Source organism: Euleptes europaea, chromosome 8 (genome assembly GCF_029931775.1).
Source record: "Euleptes europaea isolate rEulEur1 chromosome 8, rEulEur1.hap1, whole genome shotgun sequence".
Lineage (NCBI taxonomy): Eukaryota > Metazoa > Chordata > Lepidosauria > Squamata > Sphaerodactylidae > Euleptes > Euleptes europaea.
In genome coordinates, this window is record NC_079319.1 from 69,530,013 (window position 1) to 69,554,035 (window position 24,023).

The 24,023-nt window shown below is 43.8% G+C and overlaps 1 protein-coding gene across 1 annotated transcript in view; it reads right to left on the reverse strand.

Annotated features, from left to right (window-relative positions):
* Nucleotides 1-2,143: 2,143 nt before the first annotated feature.
* Nucleotides 2,144-24,023, reverse strand: part of SCGN (secretagogin, EF-hand calcium binding protein) — a 32,215-nt gene continuing 10,335 nt past the window's right edge. The window contains exons 5-11 of the mRNA XM_056854002.1: nucleotides 18,311-18,367; nucleotides 14,794-14,871; nucleotides 7,645-7,700; nucleotides 7,269-7,314; nucleotides 7,107-7,166; nucleotides 5,399-5,467; nucleotides 2,144-2,272 (exon numbers count right to left, since the gene is read on the reverse strand). Coding sequence (XP_056709980.1) covers nucleotides 2,144-2,272; nucleotides 5,399-5,467; nucleotides 7,107-7,166; nucleotides 7,269-7,314; nucleotides 7,645-7,700; nucleotides 14,794-14,871; nucleotides 18,311-18,367 — 495 coding nt within the window. The remainder of the gene's footprint in view (nucleotides 2,273-5,398; nucleotides 5,468-7,106; nucleotides 7,167-7,268; nucleotides 7,315-7,644; nucleotides 7,701-14,793; nucleotides 14,872-18,310; nucleotides 18,368-24,023) is intronic.

Here is a 24,023-nt window from a genome sequence, read left to right on the forward strand (position 1 = left end):
AAGCTCATGAGATGCTGAGAGGGGAAAAACAATCATAGTCCCAGACAGAAACTCATTGGTGGGAAGGGAGTCTGTATCAGGAAAAGAACGTAAAAGGTTAACTCAGGCTCTGGAGCAGCTAGAAGCTAACAGACAGCCAGTTAGACCTAGGCTGGAAAGGATTCTCCAGTGTGAGGGTCCGAGGAGTAGCCCTGCCCTTTGGGAGGATCCAGGGAGGGGACAATCTTAGCCTGGGGTGGAGCTAGCAAATAAAATAGTCTTTCAGCGAGGCTGGGAGAGAAGGAAGGCTGGGAGAGAAAACTGAGCAGGCTGTTATATTTTGGCTGGGAGCTTCTCTCTGTAAACTGAACATATGAACACATGAAGCTGCCTTATACTGAATCAGACTGTCGGTCCATCAAAGTCGGTATTATCTACTCAGACCGGCAGTGGCTCTCCAGGGTCTCAGGCAGAGGTCTTTCCCATCACCTACTTGCCTAGTCCCTTTAACTGGAGATGGCAGGGATTGAACTCGGGACCTTTTGCATGCCAAGCAGATGCTCTACCACTGAGCCACAGCCCCTCCCCCAGTTGAGTTAGCCTGTGAATTAAATACTGCCACACTTGGTGGCCTCAGTCTGGGTACTGCAGCAAGGAAAAGATGAGAGCGTGGACAAAGTCCACCCCCAGCCACTTACGGACTTCTCCACTCACAGATGGATTTTAGCATATGCTAGCTGGAGACGTGGACCTGCCAAGGTTTATGGGAACACAGACAGAAGAAAAGCAAAGAGTTGGTTCCAGGCCAGACTAAAGATGAAACACACAATAAAGGTGCCCCAGAATGAAAGAAGATGGAACATAATGGTCTCTTCTAGTTCAAGATCAGGCGTCCACTTGCCAAAGAAGAGCACTAGGGACTCTGATCAGGAAAGAGGCTGAGGTGAGGAGATGAACACATAAAGTTGCCTTATACTGAATCAGACCCTCGTTCCAGCAAAGGCAGTATTGTCTACTCAGACTGGCAGAGGCTTTCTAGGGTCTCAGGCAGAGGTCTTTCACATCACCTACTTGCCTGGTTCCTTTAACTGGAGATGCCAGGGATTGAACCTGGGACCTTCTGCATGCCAAGCAGATGCTCTACCGCTGAGCCACAGCCCCTCCCCATTTCTAATCAGCAAATCACTGGCTTGTGGGGAGGTACTTCTGATCAGCAAATCACTGCCACTTCCAGCAATGAAGTCATCGGTCATTTGATATGTTCCATGAAAGGGTGAAAGAAAATGAATAACCAAAGTGTAGAACAACCACTAACATATGGAGTATTACCGGTACGTCTTCGAAATAATACAAGCTATGTTCTGTCTTCTAAGTGGTTGCTTTTATTCTTAAGCAAATACATTGTGCTGCTACTGATATCATAACACTCATGTACCTTTTAAAAAAATACAGCAAGACTCATATCACATAGTTGTCACAGACATAAAGCACTGAGAAGGAAAAAGAGGGCTTTAACTTTAGCCTAGGTAACTGAACGCAATAAAATTCAATGTTCTGTAGCAGCAGTTCCAGTGAAGAATGCATATCCTGATAGACTGGTGGGTTTGAGAATATGAGCATGCTTACAAAAAAGGTAAAGGTAGTCCCCTGTGCAAGCACCGGGTCATCTGACCCATGGGGTGACATTAAACCTTGTTTATGGGGTGGTTTGCCAGTGCCTTCCCCAGTCATCTTCCCTTTACCCCCAGCAAGCTGAGTACTCATTTTACCAACCTCAGAAGGATGGAAGGCTGAGTCAACCTTGAGCCACCTACCTGAAACCAACTTCCATTGGAATTGAACTCAGGTCGTGAGCAGAGTTTGGACTGCAGTACTGCAGCTTACCACTCTGTGCCACAGGGCTCCCTTGCTTACAAAAGGCATTCGAAATCCCACAGATAACTCATTTGGAACAGCATGGAACAAGTTACTGCGCACAACATGCTTTCTGTTTGGCTTCATCCTTGCAAAATTAATGTTCATCTCAACAGTGACTTGCCCTTATCTTCCAGGTTCAGTAATATAAAACAGCTTATAAACACAGCACTGAAAATGTTCTAACAGCATCAGCAGGCTTACAAAGGATAAACGTGGCAAAAAAAAAAAAAACATAGGAAAATGAGGTCTATGGGGTCATTTTAATTCCCAGACACAAAGCGAGTTCAGATTTTTGAATCTTCCCATCCTTGTTGGCATCGCAGTGGCGAAGCAGTATCTGGCGCAGTTTGTCCAGCTCCGTGCCACTAATGCTAGGCTATGGGAATATAAAGAAAAGCTACATTTAGCAGATGAAATATCTCACTTGGTGGTCAACAGCACACATTAACAAGAATTCCCGTAAAGTCAGAAGCGCAATGAAAAGAATAAACAGGAGATTATGGCATAAACAAGCAGTAAGCCTCAATACTGGAAAGGAGAGACAGATGAAGGTTATTAACGTGCCATTATTATATTAACTTCTCACATGGCTATGTTTCAAATGATGAGGGGAGCCAATTAATTTGCACATTACAGAAAAGGAGACAAATAATATGACCAGAGCTCTGCATGTGTTAGTGGCCTCCCATTCTTTTCTACGATGGGGAATGCTCCGTACCACACAAGGCAGTTTTCTCTGTGCATGCGTGAAGCATTCCCTGCATTGATGAAAAGAATGTGGAAGCTCCAGATAGCTAAGGGCATCCCTGTGAGAAAGGCAGACTATAAATAATGCAAATAAATAAGTAAATAAAACAAGGGCATTCAGAGCCCCCTTGTACACAGTGGAGCTGGTGCATGGAATCACTGTATTCATACTAGGGTTGCCAGGTCCCTCTTCGCCACCAGCGGGAGGTTTTTGGGGCAGAGCCTGAGGAGGGCAGGGTTTGGGGAGGGGAGGGACTTCAATGCCATAGAGTCTAATTGCCAAAGCGGCCATTTTCTCCAGGGGAACTGATCTCTATCAGCTGGGGATCGGTTGTAATAGCAGGAGATCTCCTGCTAGTACCTGGAGGTTGGAAACCCTAATTCATACTGTTATGGATATAGCCAGGAACACAGGGGTACATTTGCTGGTCTTGACTAAAAAGATCATGGAGGATGCTTCTGCAGGCCAGAAAAAGGGCTATAGCCAGGTCTTCCCAACTAACCATGTCAAATGGATATTCCAGAGACCCAGAACAAAATAGCTTTGGAGAGGGGTAAAAAACAAAGGAGCAACAGACTTACATGGCCTTGAGCAGATTCAAAATAATATAATATCAATAGATATAACCAGTGAGGACATGCGTGAAACTTGCGGAGAGGGTGCATCCCTTCTCTCCCCCACCATTGGCACTCCTCTCACCCCTACCCTCGCTGATCTCCCCACCTACCCCCACCCATGGTACTCTACTCACCCCCACCCTTGATGCTCTCCCCATCTACCCCCTCCAGTGCGGCTTCCTTCCCCGTGGCTTCCCCCCCCCCACAATCGCTGCCGAACCTGGGCCCAACGAGGCTCCCAGCCTCTGCTGCCAAGCCCACTGCAGCTTACCTCCCCTTCCCCCTGATATGCCTGCATTATTGTATTAATTTCCAATGCCAATAACACAGTAGGAGGTTGAGAGTTCAAAGCAGTTTGTTTATTAGGCCCAATATACATACTGGGTGAGAACTGCCGCAAATGCGCAGGACAATTCACACACCAGAACAAAGGACTGCATCAATGTTTATAACTTCTGGTTAGGGGTGTTACAAATGTCACATAGCGCGTGGAAACACAAAGACCCAATAATGGACACATTTGGATTAGCATAACCTATCAGTGTGGTTTTGAGGCGTGGATTTAGGTGGCTACATGATCTGTAATGGAGAAACGAAACTTGACATTCCTATCTGACATCCCTAAATCATTGTCTTGGGCCTCATTAGGGTGGCTAGCCATACCAGGCCTGCAAGGGTGATCTCACGGGCACCTGATTCATAATTGCTGCTAGTTTATGCTAACTCAGTGATCACACAGGAGTGAATAGGAACCAAAGAATAATACTTGACCCCTTATACACGGGGTATTGCCATTATATATGTGTGCAGAATATGGTATTGTGCTAGAGGCTAACCCTTATGCCCCGGGCTTAGCATCTTTATAAGTGTGAGTATGCGGACTGAGTACAAAAGCATAAATTTCCAACAATGAAGATTATAGGCATTACACCCCTTCCTCCTGCGGCACCCCCGGGCTTGGAGTAGCAGCTGGCATCCTTCTCACCCTAGTTTCTTTTTACTTTAGATTTGGGTGAGCTGGAGAGATTGTGTTTAGGGGGGGGAGGCCTCCCTCACTCGCCTGCCCTTCTGCCCGGCGGGGTTTTGGGTGAGCCAGGGGGGAGGCCTCCGTTGCTCTCCCACTTGCTTGCCCACCCGGAGCGGTTTTGGGAGAGAGGGGCTGTGTGTGTGTGTGTGTGTGTGTGTGTGTGGAGGCCTTGCCTGCCCGAAGCTGCTCCTGGCAGGCAAGCGAGCGAGGCCCCCTTGGCTCATCCAAAGCCATGCCAGGGCCAGTGTGGATCCCTGTGGCGGCAGCCACCGCCACTTCAGCAAGTAAGAGCGTTGTCTGCACATGTGCAGATAACACTATTTTTTAAATGGGGGAATTTAACCCCCCATTTTTTAATTTTCAGATTTTTCTGCAGACCTAGGGGGTCTCCTAAGTCTGCAGGAAAAAAATGTTGGGGTCAGTCAGCCCCTATCTGTGGATTTAATATCTGCAAAGCAGGGGACAGAGTTAGGAATCAGATATATAGATATGTGTCTGGGCCTACAATGGGAAAAACATCCATCTAAATACAGAAGTGAGGATACAGTTCAAACATAGGGTATATTGATTTAGGGTCAACAGATAATCATATAAGAAACTTGTAATAATTAATTTTAAATATTCTTGGTATGATAAAAAGTAACCAGATTGAGCTGACATAGTTTTTATATACTCAAAGAAGATAACTGATTATAGATAACTTTGGATGATGTTTTAAGTTATACGATAATTAGTTAACCAAGAGTGTGCACCCCAGTTAAGTGGAGCCGCTAGCTATTGTTGAAAGTTGATTTAAAAATCTGAACATTACCAGCCTCGCCTTGTGAAACCTGCTTATCTTAGGGTAAGACATTTTAAAGGACTCAAATAATAGTCCAAGTAATGTTCAGAAAAATGCACATACAGAAAATTAAATCTCCATGATAATTTACTGGTATCTTCTGTTTATCCAGGTACATAGTAAACAGGGAGTTCAGTCCCCCATTCTTTATTGCTCCATAAAAGAACTGGAGTCAATTCAGCTCTGCGCTCTCATGACAAGCTTTTAAACTGTTGAAATAAGCCATAAAAACTACAGGACACAGAACACATAAACCATTAGGAACTCACCTTGACAAGTTCCATCATATCTTTAACAAATCCGTCCACTTCTGGGCCTTCAAGTGCTCCTGTCTTACTCTGGAATATATAAAAATCCGTAAACATTTGTGGAATAATAATACATACCTAAAGGAATAGTTTTCTGTGTGCCCTCTTTCTGACATTATTTTTTACTTTTGAGACCATATCTTATTTATCTACATGCTTCCTTATATGTGTCAATAAGAAAACAAGTCCATATTCTGTGTCTTCCTGGAAACTCTTTCATGGTGTCCATACCAGACGTCACAGAAGATGGCTTTCAGAGCTGGTCCAAATGCTATACCAGAGTGTGTGAGGGCTGCACGTCTGTTCTCATGAGTGTACTTGTGGATCTCCCAGCATTATGGGATGCTAGAGTCTAACTAATGTATTGTAGTATTGTAATAACAGTCTCATCATGTGCATCAGGTGGACTCAAATGGTGGAGGATGTATCTATCCATGGAAGGCTGCCAAGAGGAAGGCACCACGGGCTCTGGTGTGTGGCTATGAATTCAGCAGTAAGTTGCTAATATCATACCCCCAATCCTCCTCCTCCTTTCCTTCCCACTGCCCTGTGTTCTCTCACACTCAAGGAGGAGAGGGAAGTTTGGTTCTTCTTGGGCTATGATTGCTTTAAATGCCCCTGTGTGGTGACAGCAGTACTCCTGGGTGACAATCAGGCATCGACTGCAGCTGGGGACCAACCTGATAATCAATTAGTAGCCTAATCATGCTACTAATGTAATTTGTTTATGTATGATGCTTAGGTTCAGTCTGGTTGATGTGAAGGGGGGCCCAGAGGGATTCTTCATCTGGTAGCTCTTTGTGGCTTCTGGCCATAGAGTCTCTTTTCTACTTGCTCCAACCTCTTTCTATCCAGGAAATGGGAATTGCTCCAGAGGCCTTTGAGGTAGGGTTGCCAGGTCCCTCTTTGCCACCAGCGGGAGGTTTTTGGGGCAGAGCCCGAGGAGGGTGGGGTTTGGGAAAGGGAGGGACTTCAATGCCATAGAGTTCTATTGTCATGTGGCCATTTTCTCCAGGTGAACTGATCTCTAATAGCTGGAGATCAGTTGTAATAGCCGGTCATCTCCAGCTAGTACCTGGAGGTTGGCAACCCTACTTTGAGGTGATCTTCCATTTACTCATAGACACACCTAGGGGGTGTAGAGGAACATGACTCACTACTACCTTTTGGCCCTTGCCATTAGCCCATTGGTGATTATCCCAGAACACCCTGTGACATCACAGAGGCCTCTGTGGTGCTCTTCCATCACTGGGTGGGAGTGGATGGACTACAGCTAAGACTCTCCAGCCTGAGGTGGGCCCTTTGCTGGATCATGGGCCTCAACCAGCTGGCTCACTATGCTGACCCCTGAAGCTGGCCCTGCACAATTAAGACTGGAACATTATCAGGAGACTGTCAAAAACCCTGCCCTTTTCCCACCCCCCAGAACACAGCGTACATTCACTTACATGGCACTGCCATATTATGTTGGGAGTCTGGGGCAAACGTCAACATGTCTTCACCACTGGAGATTGTTACTGAACTACTGGCACAGCGGCTAGTTCTCAGTGCTGCTGCAGTGCAATGAGAAGTGGAAACACCCCAGCGGCAAGGTCCTTGCACATTATTGTATGGTTAGGCTGTAAGATTTGAAAGGCCCTCTTGATCACCAAAACACATGAAAACTTACAACATCATAATGAGCAAAGATCTTCTCAAAATCTCTTTTCCTTTCTTCTGTACTACAAGCCTGAATGGAAGGAAAAATATGATTTAAAAAACCCACCAAAAACTGTCTTCAGTAAGAAAAGAAAAAAAGTAAATAAATGCAATGAAAAGTACTGCTACTTACATCCATTTTAAATTGCAACAGAAAATTCTCTTGAAGAGCCAGGATCCTAAATGGGAAAAGCCAAATGATGATTCTCACAGATGTCGGCTACACAGACAGGCAGGTCTCATAAAGATCACGGAGAACTAGTGGGCATTTCCAAAAATGGCAGTTTGCCACATGACAAAAAGAGTGCTACCTTTTTCCCAGCCAAACTTTTTGTACCTTTAGCACTGCAGTTAAGGCAGAAATTCAACAGGCATCATTTTTCACAGCATGGGGTCACAGTAATAGCAACAGTTGCACACGTTTACCCTGCAGATTTTTGTAAGGTGCCATCAGATTCAACAAGCTCATTCTTAAGAAACTTAACTTTGCCAGTACCATTCAAATCTACCTTGCTAGATCATTCAGGTCCAGTTGTCCATCTTTATTTTTGTCAAAGATCTTCATCTATAAAGCAAAAAAAGAAAGACTTTGTGATACGTTAACACTCAGTCAGTCAGTCAAGTCTTTATTCGGTACATAACCAGCAAAGCTGCAAAAAGTCTAATACACAGGTATATCTAACCCGCCATCCAAATGCAATGGATGGGATACAACAGCCCACAATAAAATTTAAAGTTGACTATAAATATAAAATACACATATAAAGCTCAACAAATCACCTAAATAAAGTTATCTTTACTAGGTAGCCCTTCATTTAGGTCACCACTTTATCTTTGCGAATTTTAAGGACTATAGCTAAAAATCTAGCACAATTCAATATAAACTCCGGGTTTGTTTCATATAATAGTTTCTGACTTATTTCAGCATCGGTAATTCCATGCCATCTCTTTATTATTGGAGAAATAAGCTTCATTCTACTTGCTTCATGAAACCTACAGTGCAATATGATATGGTCCATTGACTCAATCCTCCCTGATCCACAGGGACAAAACCGCTCTTCCAATGGTACCTTTTTATACCAGACTTCTGTTATGGCTGAGGGGAAAGTATTACATCTTGCCATTGTATATGCCCTACGGTGTGATGGGACCTCTAAGAGTGAAAAATATAATGCTGGGGCGGCTATATATTTTGTTGCCTGTTGAGCCCAATATTTAGAAACACATGCAATGTCATTCTGCCTTTCTATATCTTACAGCCTTTGCTTAACAATGTCCCTGGCCCTTTCAATCGGCATCATCTGTAAGGACTCAAATGAGAACCCAAGTAAGGATATCCTATGATGAACAGCTTTAAGCCAGGCTGAACACATTAACATAAGAAAAGCTGGTAAAGAAACTGAGCGTACAGGGGTATGTTGCTGTTCAGGTAGATTCTCCAGCTGTTCTGAATTAACATAGCATGGATTGGTACTGATATTTGTGTTCGCGAGTCTGGAAATATTTGGTCTACATATATTATTATTTACATACATATTATTTATTATTTAAACTTTCTACCCCGCTCTCCCTGGATAAGGCCGGGCTCAGAGTGGCTTACAAAGGAGTATAACATCCCAATTAAATAGATAAAAACCTGAAAAACCTGAAAACAATATTTAAATAGCCCTATAAAACAGTCATATTAAACAGAAATGCACTAAATTATCTTATCTAAGGTGCCTCTGAAGTGTAACATAAAGCTACATCCAGGTGAGCAGATGGATAAAATCCTAAGTTGGATACAGGGAAAAAAGTAATAGCAGTGGAGGTTAGGGGAGGCCAACGTTTATATATAAGGGAACCATAGCTGGCCTCAACAGTAGGCCCAGCGGAATAGCTCTGTTTTACAGGCCCTGTAGAACTCTCCAAGGTCCGGCAGGGCCCTGGTCTCACTAGAGAGGCTAGTCCACCAGGCAGGATGGATTAGCCTCTCTATTCATACTATCCTCAGGCCTTCCAGGATTTCTCTTAGGGTCTCTCAGCCACTGCAGCGCAGATTTGTGTCACCTATGAAATGGTAGCATTGTGCTCCCCATCATACCCTAGCTGTTGCTTACGTATATGATTGTGATATAATTTTACTTCTGCCAAAATTATACTTAAGAAGTTCAGTTTCCCCTCAATCCCCCCCCCCCAATGTGTATTAAGACGACATGGGCCTTGGGAGTCAAGGCAGGCTAAAAACCTAACTAAAATGAACCTAAGACTGTCTTGTTGGTTTTAATATGACAGGTATCTTTGAGATCTTTCTTTTCACTTTTTAAGACAAAAGTCTGTGTTTCATTCCCTGATACTGCCTAAATGCTTTTTATGTTTTTAAGCTGTACCTTTTGCAGTTTTTAAAATATGTATTGATTAATTTGTTGTGTTTTTATCACAGAGAGCAGCATACAAATATTTCAAATAAGTCACAGAAAACAAATATTGCAATACTTATGGGAGCCTAAATTATGTTGCATGGCAGGGACCCCAACATGGTGCCTGTGAGAACCATGGCACCCACCAACACCTTTCCTGGCGCCAGGCAAGTTCTTTCAGAAAGTGGGTGGGGCTAGGTAAGGTTTTTGTCCAGCAGGGTTTCTGACTGGCTGCATGGATAAAAAAGGCATCCTGTTAAACAGAGCTTCTGCCTGAAATGCTGAAGAGTTACTATTACATTTATATACGACCTTGCTCCCTGACATTTTGTGGTTGCCTTTGCCTCCCATGGCAGCCATTTGGCGAACGTGCCCACTGCCCTGCATCAGAATTCCAACAGTGCCCACAGGATCAAAAAGGTTGGGGATCCCTGTTCTATGGTGTCTGGTTAGGGTTGCCAGGTCCCCTCTTCCTACCAGCGGGAGTTTCTTCCCCTCTTCCTACCGGCGGGGCTTAGGGGAGCGATTTGCACGCATGCACCATCGCGTATGTGCTCTCAACGCGATACCACCACTTCCAGGGTAAACCCAGAAATGGCAGTATCATGCTGAAAGCACACATGCATGAGGGGATCGCTCTCCCCTTCCTGCTTTTGCCCACCGACCATCAGCTGGTTGGAGGGCAGCCAGGTTGATTGGCGGGCAATTGCCCGCCACAACTGGGCAGTTGGAAACCCTATGTCTGGTCCCACTACCAAATAATTTGAGTGCTTTGTCACAATATTTTGACAGCATCGTATCTTACTATATTTTTCAGTCAGAAGGCAGTTGCTGTTTCATCTCAAGGATTTGGCAGTGAGCAAAAGTTGGAAATATATACATCGTGTGCTTTGCTTTTCTACATTTCAGCTTTTGCTCTGAATCTTCCAAATAGCCGCTGTTCTTACAATATGATCAACCATTCTCCTTAGAAATCTGCTTGAGAAATTTAGATAGGGTTGCCAACTGCAGCTTGAGAAATTCCTGGAGATTAGGCGGCAGTACTTGGGGAAGGCATTGGTTGGGGAGTGGAGGGAGTTCATTAAGGATGTGATGCTATAAAGTCTGCCCTCCAAAACTGCCATTTGCCTCAGAGTACCTGATCTTCATAATCTGCAGATCAGTTATAATTCTCAGAGAACTCCAGGCTCTACCTGGAAGTTGGCAACTGTATGGGCCAAGAGAGGCCCTTGTTTTCTCCTTTATGGTACACACACAAATAAGCATTTTATCATGATAGGGTTGCTACCTGGAAATCTCCTGGAATTACAACTGTCCTCCAGGCTACAGAGAACAGTTCCCCTGGAGAAAATGGCTACTTTGGAGGGTGGACTCTGTGGCATTATACCCTGCTGAGGTCCCTTCCCACCCCAGGCTCCATCCACTGAATCTCTAGAAATTTCCCAACCTGGAGTTGGCAACCCTACTTGAACATCTGGCAAAAAGTTGCTTTGGCAAGGACATTTTTAGTCAGGAAATGTTAGGCTGTTAGGTTAGAGCTGTCATCCTCATGAAAACAGGTGATCTTTTAACCTCTCTGAAATATATTCAAATAATAATAAAAAATATTCTGAGTGTTTCCATTCCTCATGCTTTCCAAGGTATGCTCTGTATGAAGTAATAAGGAAACATTATCTTCAGAAAAGAAAAGAAAAAAGAAAAGAAAGAAAAAGACTGAATAGAGTAGATGCATGAATAATTCATGATAAAAGATATGGAGAAAGTAATTTTTTAAGGCAGGTAAGAGATCTGATGTATTCTACAGGTTGGCTACTGTTCTAAAATATTCAGTGCCAGGCTAGTGTTTATCTTCCCTTTTATGAGATATATTCCTGTAGAGGTTATAACATTCTTGAAAGTCCCATAGGGGAAATATGATTTCAAACATATACCAGCAGCTGCACAATATCTCATTCTTACACTTCTAAAACACCAGGTTAATTATGTATGTAAATAGCTTCATCTATAAAGCAAGAAAGGGCTACATTTTATCTCAATAATAATTAGCCGAACTAGAGTGACTTCACTAATGGATATGTAATCTCATTTTAGAAAGTGGCATTTAAAAAACACAAACTAGCGTGCAAAGAATGTTTCTGTTATAATAGCTTCTAGGGAACATTTTTTCCGGCTTCTCAGGAAAAGCATCAGCCAGCTATGAAGTACCAAAACTGTGTGTTAAAATATGCATCTCATTCTACCTCATCACCTGGGGCAGCTTTAGAACAGCTCAAAAGGACTCCACTTTCCAGTTACCTCTAGAGTCCAAGTCCTACGCTTCAAGCCTCCGGCCCTCACTCTCTGCCTGCAGCACAACAATCTACTAGGGCCACCAGCACCCTCTCAGTCATGTATCCTGGACAGAAAATGATCTAGGATAAAGGATTTATCCAGGAATTTCACTAATAGCTTGGCATCCCATGTATTAATTTAGTTAGAAAGGATTTGGAGAGATGTTGTTTAGAGGCCACAATGTTCTAGGAAGCAGACAGCTAATCCAAGCAAGACCTCCATGGAAACACAGCAGATGGATATTTAACATGCCCTGAACTGCGTGTTATTGTGCAAAGAAAGGTGCTGTTTGATTAAATGGAAGCAGAGTGCGTTATGGCTCAAATGAATGTCCATCGCCAACTGCATTACTTTATTATCAAGACCTGCTACTCCAGCCAGTGAATAACAACCACCTTACCTGGGATGTGATTATCTTGGCAGTCTAGGTGATGTGATTTGCAATTGAATAAACCAGTAATGAGCTTTCCTTGCATGTGGCATTGACAAAATATGGCTTTGTAAACAGCAGAAAGGTTATAAACGGCATGGGGATTTACTAACGACAAGAGTCTGATTGATTAGGTTTCGCTTTAGGGAGCATTGAAACACTTATAAAATCAGTAAGTCATGTGTTTGGAAGTAACATTTACAGAGAGTTAGACAAATACAGACTTAATGCTGGGGATGTGGCAATTGCTTAAACACTCACGGGAGCCAAGTCCTATGTTATATTTTTAAAGTGAACAAAGTGCATACAGTTTTCACAGGCATTATAAGAGGTAGTCTTTTCCAGGTAAAGGTAATGAAGATTTCCATCCTTTGGTGCATTAGCAACTCGAAAGGGCTAGGTCAGGGGTGTCAAACATAAGGCCCGCAGGCCGGATCCGGCCCTTTGAGAGCTCTTACCCAGCCCGCGAGCCATCCAAGGCAGCTACCCCCCCCCTCACTCTCGATCTGGGCTGGCGAGGCATGGCCCAGCCCGACCAAATGACATTTATGTCATAGCTAGCCCTCGTAACCATTGAGTTTGAAATGCCTGGGTTAGATAGACGGCAGATTGGTGTTAACATGCCAAGAATCATTTTCCTTTATGAGCAGCTTTACAGATGGGATTTAGGAAGAAATTTCCCCCTCAGTCACATTGCTAGTAAATTTATTTACTTTTACTTTTTAACATGACTGGGGCACTGGTATTTCATGCCCTTTCCTTATCTGACATGGCATCCTTTCCCCTTTCTTTTCTTCACCCTTTGATTGTACTGACATTGATTTGTGTGCTTACAAACAAACCTGCTGTGTGGTCATGGGATAAATCCTGAGTGCAATCTCTTTCCTAGTGTGGAGGTGCCAGCCAATGTGTATTTGAAGCTACTGGGGCATCAGGAGGGCATTAAGAGGCCCACAACATTAAGATCCCTGTTTAATATAGCTGATTCCTGCGAGGCTTCATTTTAAATCGGGACAAAGCACGACTTGGAAAACCTGGGGAAGTTTCGGAAGGAGAGTTGATCCCACAGGCAGGAGACGAGCATGCATGTTGACTGGGGAGATTCGCTACATTCATGGGAGATTCGCAGGACAAAACGGCCATGCATTAACGCTTGATCTAATGTGTTGTTAGGTCCACAGAGGTGCTGGTGGCATGGGAGATGTGTTTGTGTGGGGGTTTATACTCATGCCAAAAAGGTTGCCTGCCTCTGGCTTAAAAACTCAAACCTGCAAATCAGTTAATAGAGTAAATTTAGGGTCAATTTGCATTTTCCTAGTGAGTCTACTTGGAATGTTTTAAGTTTGAGCTATGTTGATTATTTAAAAGCTCCATCCTGACCACCATTCTTGAATGGGAAACAATTGTAGCTTGTGTTGATGACTGAGAATATCCTGAGCCCAGACTGAACATAACTAGACTCACAAGTAGGACTTTCGTTTCATTTAGACATGGCTGCTTGGTGTCTGACTGGGCTTGAACTTGTTACCATAGTAACATGGAGCAACTGCATGGTGGCTTCTTCCCACATGGCTCTAGTCAGGTAAGAACCCTGAGATTATATAGAAGGCATCAATCATGCAGTGACAACCCATGCCCAACATCCTGGGAGATGGAGAAATGCTGACATGAGAAGCTACCACATCAGCGGATTCTTATGTACTAGACTTGTATCAGGAGAAGCCATGTAGCCATGACTCCCACACCAAAAAAGATGGGTATTTCATTTTATCCTACTGTTTTCTTTTACAATTCTTTTTAGATCTAAATATTTGTGAACTGGTATTCTCGCTCCTTTAGCAAGCTACAGACTTTGGGGTTCCTTAAGAAATTAATCTGTTTTGCCCCTCAGACTCTTTTAGTAGTATCCTCTTAACTCTTTCTAGTTCATCATTATATAATGGATAATATAGTTTTGATAGACTATCACATTCCGTTTGCTTTCTCTACAACCATCTACTTCTCTAAGAACACCCCAAAACAGAATGCATTTTATCAGGAGAACAAAGCATAAAAACTACAAGTGGCAACCAATGACTGATTACCACAAAGTACTTGTTTACAGGGTGTAGTAGCTTCTACTCCCCAGGGGAGATTGCTATTGCCACATATTCTACCACCAGAAGAGTAAGGGCATCTTAACAAAACAAAGCACAAAGCAAACACAAAAACAAAACTGTGTTCCAAGAAAAACTGCATCGTGCACTATATGCAGATTATGCAAATTCATTACAAGTAGTTACTTGTTCATTCTTCTGGGGTAGTGATGGGGGGTGAGGTACTGAAACCCTGTTTCCTGTTCAGTAGAAATCCTGCATAACCACCACCTCAGACACTTAAAATTTCACCAGTCATTGTCCGCTCATATTTTCCAAGCTTATCTAGACAACAGTCTTCCAGGTTGTCTAGAATTCTTAGGAATTATTAAACTATGCAGATAATAGGTGCTCTTCACTTACCATGGTATCAGTATATTCCTGCAATTTTGCCTTAGAAATGGTTTTTCCATGTTGCTGAAAAAGATCTTGCAGAAAGTTCTGTAGACAGAGGGAAGGATTTTGGACTGTCATAGTAGAAATAATATCAAGAAATCAAGATGGGATTCATTCGGGGCATTCCTAATGCGTTTAAAATAAGTGCAAAGTGTGAAAAGCTATTTGTTTGGATGTACTTATTGTTTATGTTATGTGCTCCAGCTCTATTAATGTCTAGGGAATATTTAGCATGCAACTGCATCGATGTATTCCATAATAAACCAGACCTCAAAGAAACTTTGGATCATCATAATCCTTCTTTGTGATTCATATACATGACCTAGTTGTAATACAACAATTCCAAAAAGCTAGGCACTGTAATGGTCCCCACATTGTAGATAAGGAGTTGGAGCTAAGAGACAGTGGCTAACCAAAGCCCACCTAGTGAGTTCATGGCAGAGTGAATTTAATTTGTAGCTTAGTCTCTTACTTTCTGTACTAAACCTGGATCATGCACTTGAAGCCACGGGAGACTACGTTTATTTATTTTTATTTTGTAAAAACATTTATTACCTGCTGTACTACATACACCTGGATCATGCACTTGAAGACAAGGGAGACCACATTTAAAACATTTATTAGTTGCCTTTCTCTCTTGCAGAACTTAGACTATAAATAAAATATTATAAAAACACAATAAAAGCAACAATTATAAAAACCCATAAAAACCCACAATTTAAAAACTCCAATTAGGACTGCCAATAACAAAAGCTTAATCAAATGCAGTCCTAAATAAAGCTGTCTTCAACTGCTTCCTGAAGATCGACAGCGAGGGGGCCAGGAGCACCTCCCTGGGGAGGTTGTTCCAGAACTGTAGGGCTGCCACAGAAAAGGCCCTCTCGTGTGTACCCCCCAAGCAAGCATTTTTAATTGGTGGGATGGTCAGGAGGACATCTCCCTGTGATCTTGATTCCCAGACAGGATCGTATGGAAGAAGAAGGTCCTTCAGATACCCCAGTTCCAAGCCATGTAAGGCTTTACATTGGTAAAGCTGCACTACTGTGCCTATTTTGAAGAAAACTAGAACTTCTTTAATCTAAAGACAAGGTATGGATTTAGAGGATCCCACCAGATGTTATGAGTGAGTTCCTAACATTCTAATTATAGTGTTAAACACCCACACACAGTGCTGAACACATATTCTTGGCCTTGGAAACAAATGCAGTAGAGCAGGGATGGGGAACGTCAGGCCTGGGGGCTGTTTAAGGCCTGCGAAATCATTTGATCTGGCCTTTTGTGGGTCCTGGCAGATCTCTAGCTCAGAAGGATCTAAGACTGGTGATCCACCCCCTCCCGCGGACACGAATAGCCTCTATTCAAGGGAGATGTGAGTTTGTTTTGCTGAGAAAAGGAACCTTTTTTCTTCCTTGCAGAAGAGTAGTTTGCTATGGAGTTGCTAGGACCGCCCAAGAAACTGTTAACCCTTTCCCACCTGGGCAGTGGAGAAACGTATTCCCTCTGTACTACAAGAGGGCTGGGAGCGGAAGTGGCGACAGTGGAGGGGTTAAAGGGGGCAGGGCCAGAATGCGCACGGGGGGGGGTGTTCTTAGCCAGTGTGCCCTCATTTCACCCCTGCAGGCGAAAGTAGCAGGAGCCGGCTGTAGAATCCAGCCCCGACAATGCAGAGTAGGAGCAACTCCGGCGTGCGGCTGGATGTCTACGCCTGGCTGGTGCAACAGACCATCCTGTGCCACCAGGTGGGCGAGTGCGCCACCGGTTGGATGCCTGCCTGCTTGCCCGTGTGTGTGTGGGGTCATCTGGGGCAGCTGCCTGCTTGGGGCTTGGTCAGCTAATTTTTAAGTTGATAATTTTGTATGGCCCGTGGATGATGTTATAAATATCCAAATGGCCCTTGGTGGAAAAAAGGTTCTCCACCCCTGCTGTAGAGGTTAATTGAACCACTGCTCTGTCTCCGCTATTACAGCCATTCCTGACTTCTAAGGACGAAAGTCCTCAGGAGGCCAGGAAGGGGCTGTGCCAGCATTGGGGGGCCCTGCACCGGCACCCAGGCTACTAGGGTTGCCAGGTCCCTCTTCGCCACCGGCAGGAGGTTTTTGGGGTGGAGCTTGAGGAGGGCAGGGTTTGGGGAGGGACTTCAATGCCATAGAGTCCCATTGCCAAATTGGCCATTTTCTCCTGGTGAACTGATCGCTATCGTCTGGAGATCAGTTGTAATAGCAGGAGATCTCCAGCTACTACCTGGAGGTTGGCAACCCTACAGGCTACTTATGCCGTCGTGAGTGGCCTCAATGCCGGCGGGGAGGCCTGGACACTGGTCTTCTGGTGCTGCCGTGGCAGCGCCACCCTGAGATGCCAGTTCAACCAGGTGTGCCGGGGGCATTCCTGGGGCGTGCCCGTAGGCAGCTTCCTGTCCCCGTTTAGCCAGGAATGCTGGCGGTGAGAACGGCATTGCTGCGACTGCTTTTTAGCAGGCACAGCATCGCTGTTCTTTATGGGGCAAAAGCCCCATTTTTACAAAAAGAAAGCCTCTAAAACGCTGCCATGGGAGGTGGAGCCAGCCACACAATGGTTGCCACGGGAGGCAGAGTCAACAACAAAATGTCAGGGTGTGAGGTTATGTGTAACTCTGATAGTAGGTTTTCAACCTTTCACGCAGAACCTCTGTGTAACAGGGTGCCTTTTAAAACCAGCACATTGTTTTAAAATATTTTCTTGTACACGCACAAAATAAGTATACATACTGAGCTACCTAAGAAAACCTCACATGGCTGTATCTGTCCTGCAGGCATCTAACACATTTATGCAAAAGGGGAAAAAATGCTACTTCTCCTTTAACTGAGCCCAGCCATTTCTAACCTGCACTACTACTTAAAACAATTAGTGCTGAAGGGCTATGTAAGAGCTCTTTGCACATGCATATAGTAAGAGAGAGATTCTGGCCAGATTTTGATAGAAACAAATGATTTTTGAAAAGTAAACAGAATTTAATGTATCATATATTTCAACCTGAATTATAAAAATACATGAAATCTGGGAGGATCTGATGACTTTACTAGAATTTCCAGTTAGGTGCATTAAACATTTTAGCTGTGCAGTCAGAATCACGTCCCACTGTGCCGTTAGAATATCACTCAACCATTTGCACAGGTAAGATACTTTACATAAAGCCACTGTCAGCAGTATACTGTCAGTGTACTGTCAGCAGTACACTGTCAGCAGTATACCATAAACACCAACAACCTCAAACAGCCCCACCTGGCCTCGCCCACTTGCTAAAACCACTTTGCAGGCACCAGGAAAGGTGTTGGCAGACTTGCCTGTGGGTGCCATATTGGGGACCCCCTGCTATAAGGAATACCACTGGATCTGATTTCAGGCAATGCCTTCAAGCATTGCCCAAGACAACACCAGAAGTATGGGCATCCAAAAAATCCCTCTGGAGCGCAGGGGATCATGCACGAGAGGAATCAACATAACTTACTCTGAGCTCACCGGAGGAAATAAAGCCACTTCTATCAGCATCATATTGATGCCAGATCTGAAAGGGAAACACATGGTAGTAAGATGGTACTGTTAAAAAAAGACATTGAAAAACTAAATATGACAGCCTCATGTCTATAAATATGATGAGGAAAATTTAAAAATTAGATTTCAAGAAGCAATTGTTTTGGGCTACAACTGTATTTCAAGGAGGCTGGGATATTTCTTTAAAGAAATATTTAAATATGCCACCACTGCTGTGAGGGTGATTTTAGCAAGAAAACGGAAACAATTGCTCATCCCGGATACTGAAGGACAAATTAATGGAATATGCTATTATGGCAAAAATGGCCAACATGATAAATACAAACAATGATACTGTTTTTGAGCAGCCCTACGAGACATGGAAACCATTTTATAATTATGTCGAGGCTCATGGTTAATAAACAGAAAGTGAAAAACAAGATTATAGTCAATGTAACTTTAATTTTACCTTTAGATAATCATTAGGTTTGTCAATATACTAAGTAGACATAGATAGTGATTATTCTCTGTATATATTATCTATATAATTTACCCAACACTGAAAAAAGTAGTTATTTGCCTTTTGCATTAGAACGTTTTTCTTCAATTTTTTAAAATAACATGTTAGATGTTTGTATTTTTCCCTTTCCCCATTTTCCTTCTGTACCCCCGCTATACTTTATATAAGATTTTTTTTTAAAGGAGGCTGGGATAAACGGACTCTACTGTAGTCCTTCGGTGGGTTGGTTGCACGTAACTAATTGGCTTTTTGTCAAAGAGTTTGACCACAGAACACAAGGGTTGAAGTATCAGACAGAGGGGACTCCTCCATGATGCCCAAGTTCCTTCGAACCTGTTTCAAAATGCAAAGTTTGGAGGAATGCTGACTGATTTGCTTGTTCTAAGGCTCATCATTTTAGCTTGCTCTTCGGGCCTTGATTAATTCACCCCCTTTATGGTGCCGCTCATTTCAGTCGTGACAGAATGACAAAACAAATAGCGACGCAATTCACTGGCAGTATTTTTTACTGCCGTTTGAAAGAACTGGGGAAGGTGTTCTTCAATGGGAAGAATTGGTCTGAAAGTCACTGTCGCATCACTGCTGTGTTTCCTCTTCAGGAAGTGCATAATAAGATTGACCTCCGATTCTTTGTTAATCTGGCCATGTCAATTCCAGGGCTGCAGATTCAGACTGGTCATCATGTGCCAGAAAAACAACAGGACCAAAACACACATCTACTCCTGGCAGCTTGCCTTCAGCTGTCTTTGGGGACCAAAATGGTTCAAACAAATTCGATTCTGTTTTAGAAAATTAATGTCCCAGTGAAATTTATGATTGGGATGATGGATTATTTACTCCATTTTATTTAAAGATGTATAGCCCACCTTACCATAAAGCTCAGGCAGTTTAGAACAGAATAAGTCTGAGTTAGTGCTTGGGTTGCCAGATCCCTCTTTGCCACCGGTGGGAGGTTTTTGGGGCAGAGCCTGAGGAGGGTGGGGTTTGGGGAGGGGAGAGACTTCAATGCCATAGAGTCCAATTGCCAAAGCGGCCATTTTCTCCAGATGAACTGATCTCTATTGGCTGGAGATCAGTTGTAATAGCAGGAGATCTCCAGCGAGTACTTGGAGGTTGGCAACCCTAGTTTGTGCAGCAAAGGGGGAGAGATGCCACCAGGCTCTCGAATGGGCAGTAGAAAAACAGGTGACCTGTGACCTGTGAAGGCCCTACCAGGAAGAACTGCTGTGTCAAATGAAGTAGGGTTGCCAATCTCCAGGTACTAGCTGGAGATCTCCTGTTATTACAACTGATCTCCAGCCGATAGAGATTAGCTCGCCTGGAGAAAATGCCGCTTTGGCAATTGGACTCTATGGCACTAAAATCCCTCCCCTCCCCAAACCCTGCCCTCCTCAGGCTCCACCCCAAAAACCTCCCACTGGTGGCGAAGAGGGACCAGGCAACCCTACAAATGAAGTGAAAAGCAATCTATGGGCGAAAACGCATGGCTGCTTTGTGTGTGTGTGTTAAGTGCCGTCAAGTCGTTTCCGACTCATGGCGACCCTATGAATCAATGTCCTCCAAAGTGGCCTATTCTTAACAGCCTTGCTCAGATCTTGCAAATTGAGGGCCGTGGCTTCCTTTATAGAGTCAATCCATCTCTTGTTGGCTCTTCCTCTTTTCCTGGTCGCTTTAGCCTCCTTTATTCCCTGTTTCAGCCAGGATTCAGGCAGGATTGAAGGCATGCGTTTCGCTGAAGATGCGTTCAATCCTGGCTGAAACAGGGAATAAAGGAGGCTAAAGCGACCATGCGTTTTAGACCTATACATCTCAATCAATAAACAGGAGTTATACATTGACTGCAATAACATTATCCAGGAGGTTTTAACCTCCAAGTTGAGTCAGTCCCTCACCAAGACATAAAGCTATGAGTGTTGCAATTAAGTAATTAACTGCTTTTAACTTGCAATTAAGCTGTTGACTTGCTTCTTGATGTATTTGCATTTGTCACATATTGCCATCACGTTGTTTAACTAATTTCTATAATTATGGATGTGTTCCCCCATGCTACTGAAGTCAGTGGAAATATTTCCCATGACTTAAATGGATCTAAATTTCCCACTCGTTACTACACATGTTTACTCATAAACAAGTCGCATTTCATTCAGTGGAACTTACTTTCAAGCAAGTAGACATAGGATTGCTAACAAAATGGATCTTTCCCTCTCTTCCCCCTCTCGCTCCAGCCCCCTGAATACCCCCAAATGCTGCTCCAGGACTCCAGTGTACCCCCAGAACAGCACAGGTGGTAGAAATGGATGGGGAAAATCAGTGAAAAATCTTCTGATGGTAGAAGCACTTTACACCCGCAGAAAACTATAGAGTTTATAAGGGATCCATTTCATGCTCTCAGCCAGAACTCCAGATTTTCCCAAGTAGCAGCAGTCTGGCCCTTCCAGCTTTTATAATGACCTGGAAAAACAGAAGGGTGTGTCCAGTAGCATCCTTCAGTTTGAGCAGCGGCTTTTTGTGTGGGTGGAAGAGCCGTTTTCATGCCATGCACTGTATCCTATACAGCACCTCACATAGCCCAAGCAGAAGTGCTGTTCCTGATTTAAACGGCCAGATGCAATAACTACTGTGCCATCTGTGCAATAACTACTGTGCCATAAGCAGAGTTATGGTCTTCTAAGCCCATCGATTTCAATGGCCTTAGAAGGGCATAACTCTGCTTTGAATGACACTGTTATTCTTATATTCCTTTCCTCCTTATTGTTTCCCTTGATGAAGGGTGGAGTCTAATTCTCAAAATCAGGTATGAATGTTTCAGGTCTCTCTGTTATGTAGCCACTTCACAGTACTTAGGATACCACAACCTTATCTGGACCATCTTCAAGTGCAATGGGTGTGGACTAGGATAAAGATGGGCAAGGTGATGCCAAAGGTAGAGGAGGTGATGCCCATAAAATGTTTGGCATTATAAAAAAAAGTCAACAATTTCTGTTGTTATTCCATCTTCTTCTAATGAGGACAATGCGCATGTTGATCAATAATTGCATTGGTACTGCAATAGCCCTGATGGGAGTAATAATGTAAGGGCAATAATAAAGGGCAAATGAAACAGTGCTTACTCAGTCCCCCACCCCCACACATGCTAGATAGATCCAAGCTAGAGATCCAGTTCCAGAGCATGCCTGTATGCAAAGAAGAAGAGCTGGTTTTTATATTCCCACTTTCTCTACCACCTAAGGAAGACTCAAACCAGATTACAATCACCTTCTCTTCCCCTCCCCATAACAGACCCCTTGTGAGGTAGGTGGGGCTGAGAGAGTGTGACTAACCCAAGGTCCCCCAGCTGGATTCATGTGTAGGAGTGGGGAAACAAATCCAGTTCACCAGATTAGCCTCTGCCGCTCATGTGGTGGAGTGGGGAATCAAACCCGCTTCTCCAGATCAGAGTCCACCGCTCCAAACCACCGCTCTTAACCACTACACCACGCTGGCTCTAAATGAGCATTGAGGTGTAACTTGATTATAACTTTCAGCGTCATCTTCAAAGCAGCCATTCAATAATAAACTAAAGACAGAGTAACAGCCTTATCTTTACCAGACAGCAGGTAGATTAAGTGGTAGTCGTGAGAACATACAGGAAAGTGCGAAATCAACAGAGTAATAAAAGAAGATCTTATAGAAGAATACAAATCACAACTGAATAAAAAATGGACAAGTGTTTCTGTCTTTGCCTTTCCACACGGGCAGACTCTCTGCTCGACTGGGGTATTTAAGAATCTGCCCAATAATTCATTGAGGGGTAAAAGCCAGAGATTATTCTGGTAAGAAGAACCAGAGAGAAATTCTCTGTATTCTTCCATCATGACTTGACGCGTTCAATCCTCCATTACACTGAGGCTCACAGTTTTATCCCCAAGGTTCCAAAACACAACGCCACACAATACTTGACTGTGGTCTTTTTTTTTTTAAGTGAAAGCTGGCATTCTAGAAACTGATGTGCAGCATAATGAGCTTCACCGCAACTCTCTACAGGCCATCTGCGGAAACAGAAGGCATGTCGCCTCTTTCCCCAGGAAATAAGCTCAGTATTGTGCAAACTAAAAAAAAAAAAAAGTATCTCACAGTGAATACGCAGAGATGGTGATGAGATTCAAACGACATATGATAGCAACAGATCTCTGAGCTTAAATCCAGGTCTGCTCCATTCATTTATAAAACAGCGAAGTGAGGGTCCAATTTCTAAAGCAGTGGACGAGGGGGTGCAGGGATGATGGGTGCTCAGTCTAGGGTTGCCAGGTCCCTCTTCGCCACCGGTGGGAGGTTTTTGGGGCAGAGTCTAAGGAAGGCGGGTTTTGGGGAGGGGAGGGACTTCAATGCCATAGAGTCCAATTGCCAAAGCGGCCATTTTCTCCAGGTGAACTGATCTCTATCGGCTGGAGATCAGTTGTAATAGCAGGAGTCCTCCCCTGCCCCTGACTTACTTCTCTGCAACCTGTCCTCGCAGGTGTTTTATTCTAAACTATTTCCTGATAACTGGAAAGTAGAGTTGCTAACTGGCCTGGAGAAAAGTTTAAGAGAAAACTTTAAGAGAAGTTTAATATGTGAACATAGGCAGGTGAAGCTTTTCATAGCAAGGAGGTAAATAACACCACCATCCTTTAAACATCTTCTAAGGGACAGGACACCTTCCTCCAGTCCAGTTGTCAATAGAAGGAAGCTCCACTAAAAAAAAGCATTTGAGAGAAGGGACTATAGGGAAGTGCTGGGTGGGGAAAGAAGGGTTGCCAACCTCCAGGTACTAGCTGGAGATCTCCTGCTATTACAACTGATCTCCAGCCGATAAAGATGAGTTCACCTGGAGAAAATGGCCCCTTTGGCAATTGGACTCTATGACTCTAAGTCCCTCCCCTCCCCAAACCCCGCCCTCCTCAGGCTCCACCCCAAAAATCTCCCATCGATGGCGAAGAGGGACCTCACCTGACAACCCTAGTGGAAAGGGTTCCTCTCCCTTCACCCAGCCTCTCCATGAGCTCTAAAAATCAGACCCCTTTCACCCACCCACCTACCTTCACACACTTTTATTAATGACTGTACTGTACCTGGTTTTAAACATGCAACTCTGCTTCCATCAAGAATAGCTTGAGTCTCAGTATATAGCCAATACAAAAATCTAATGTAA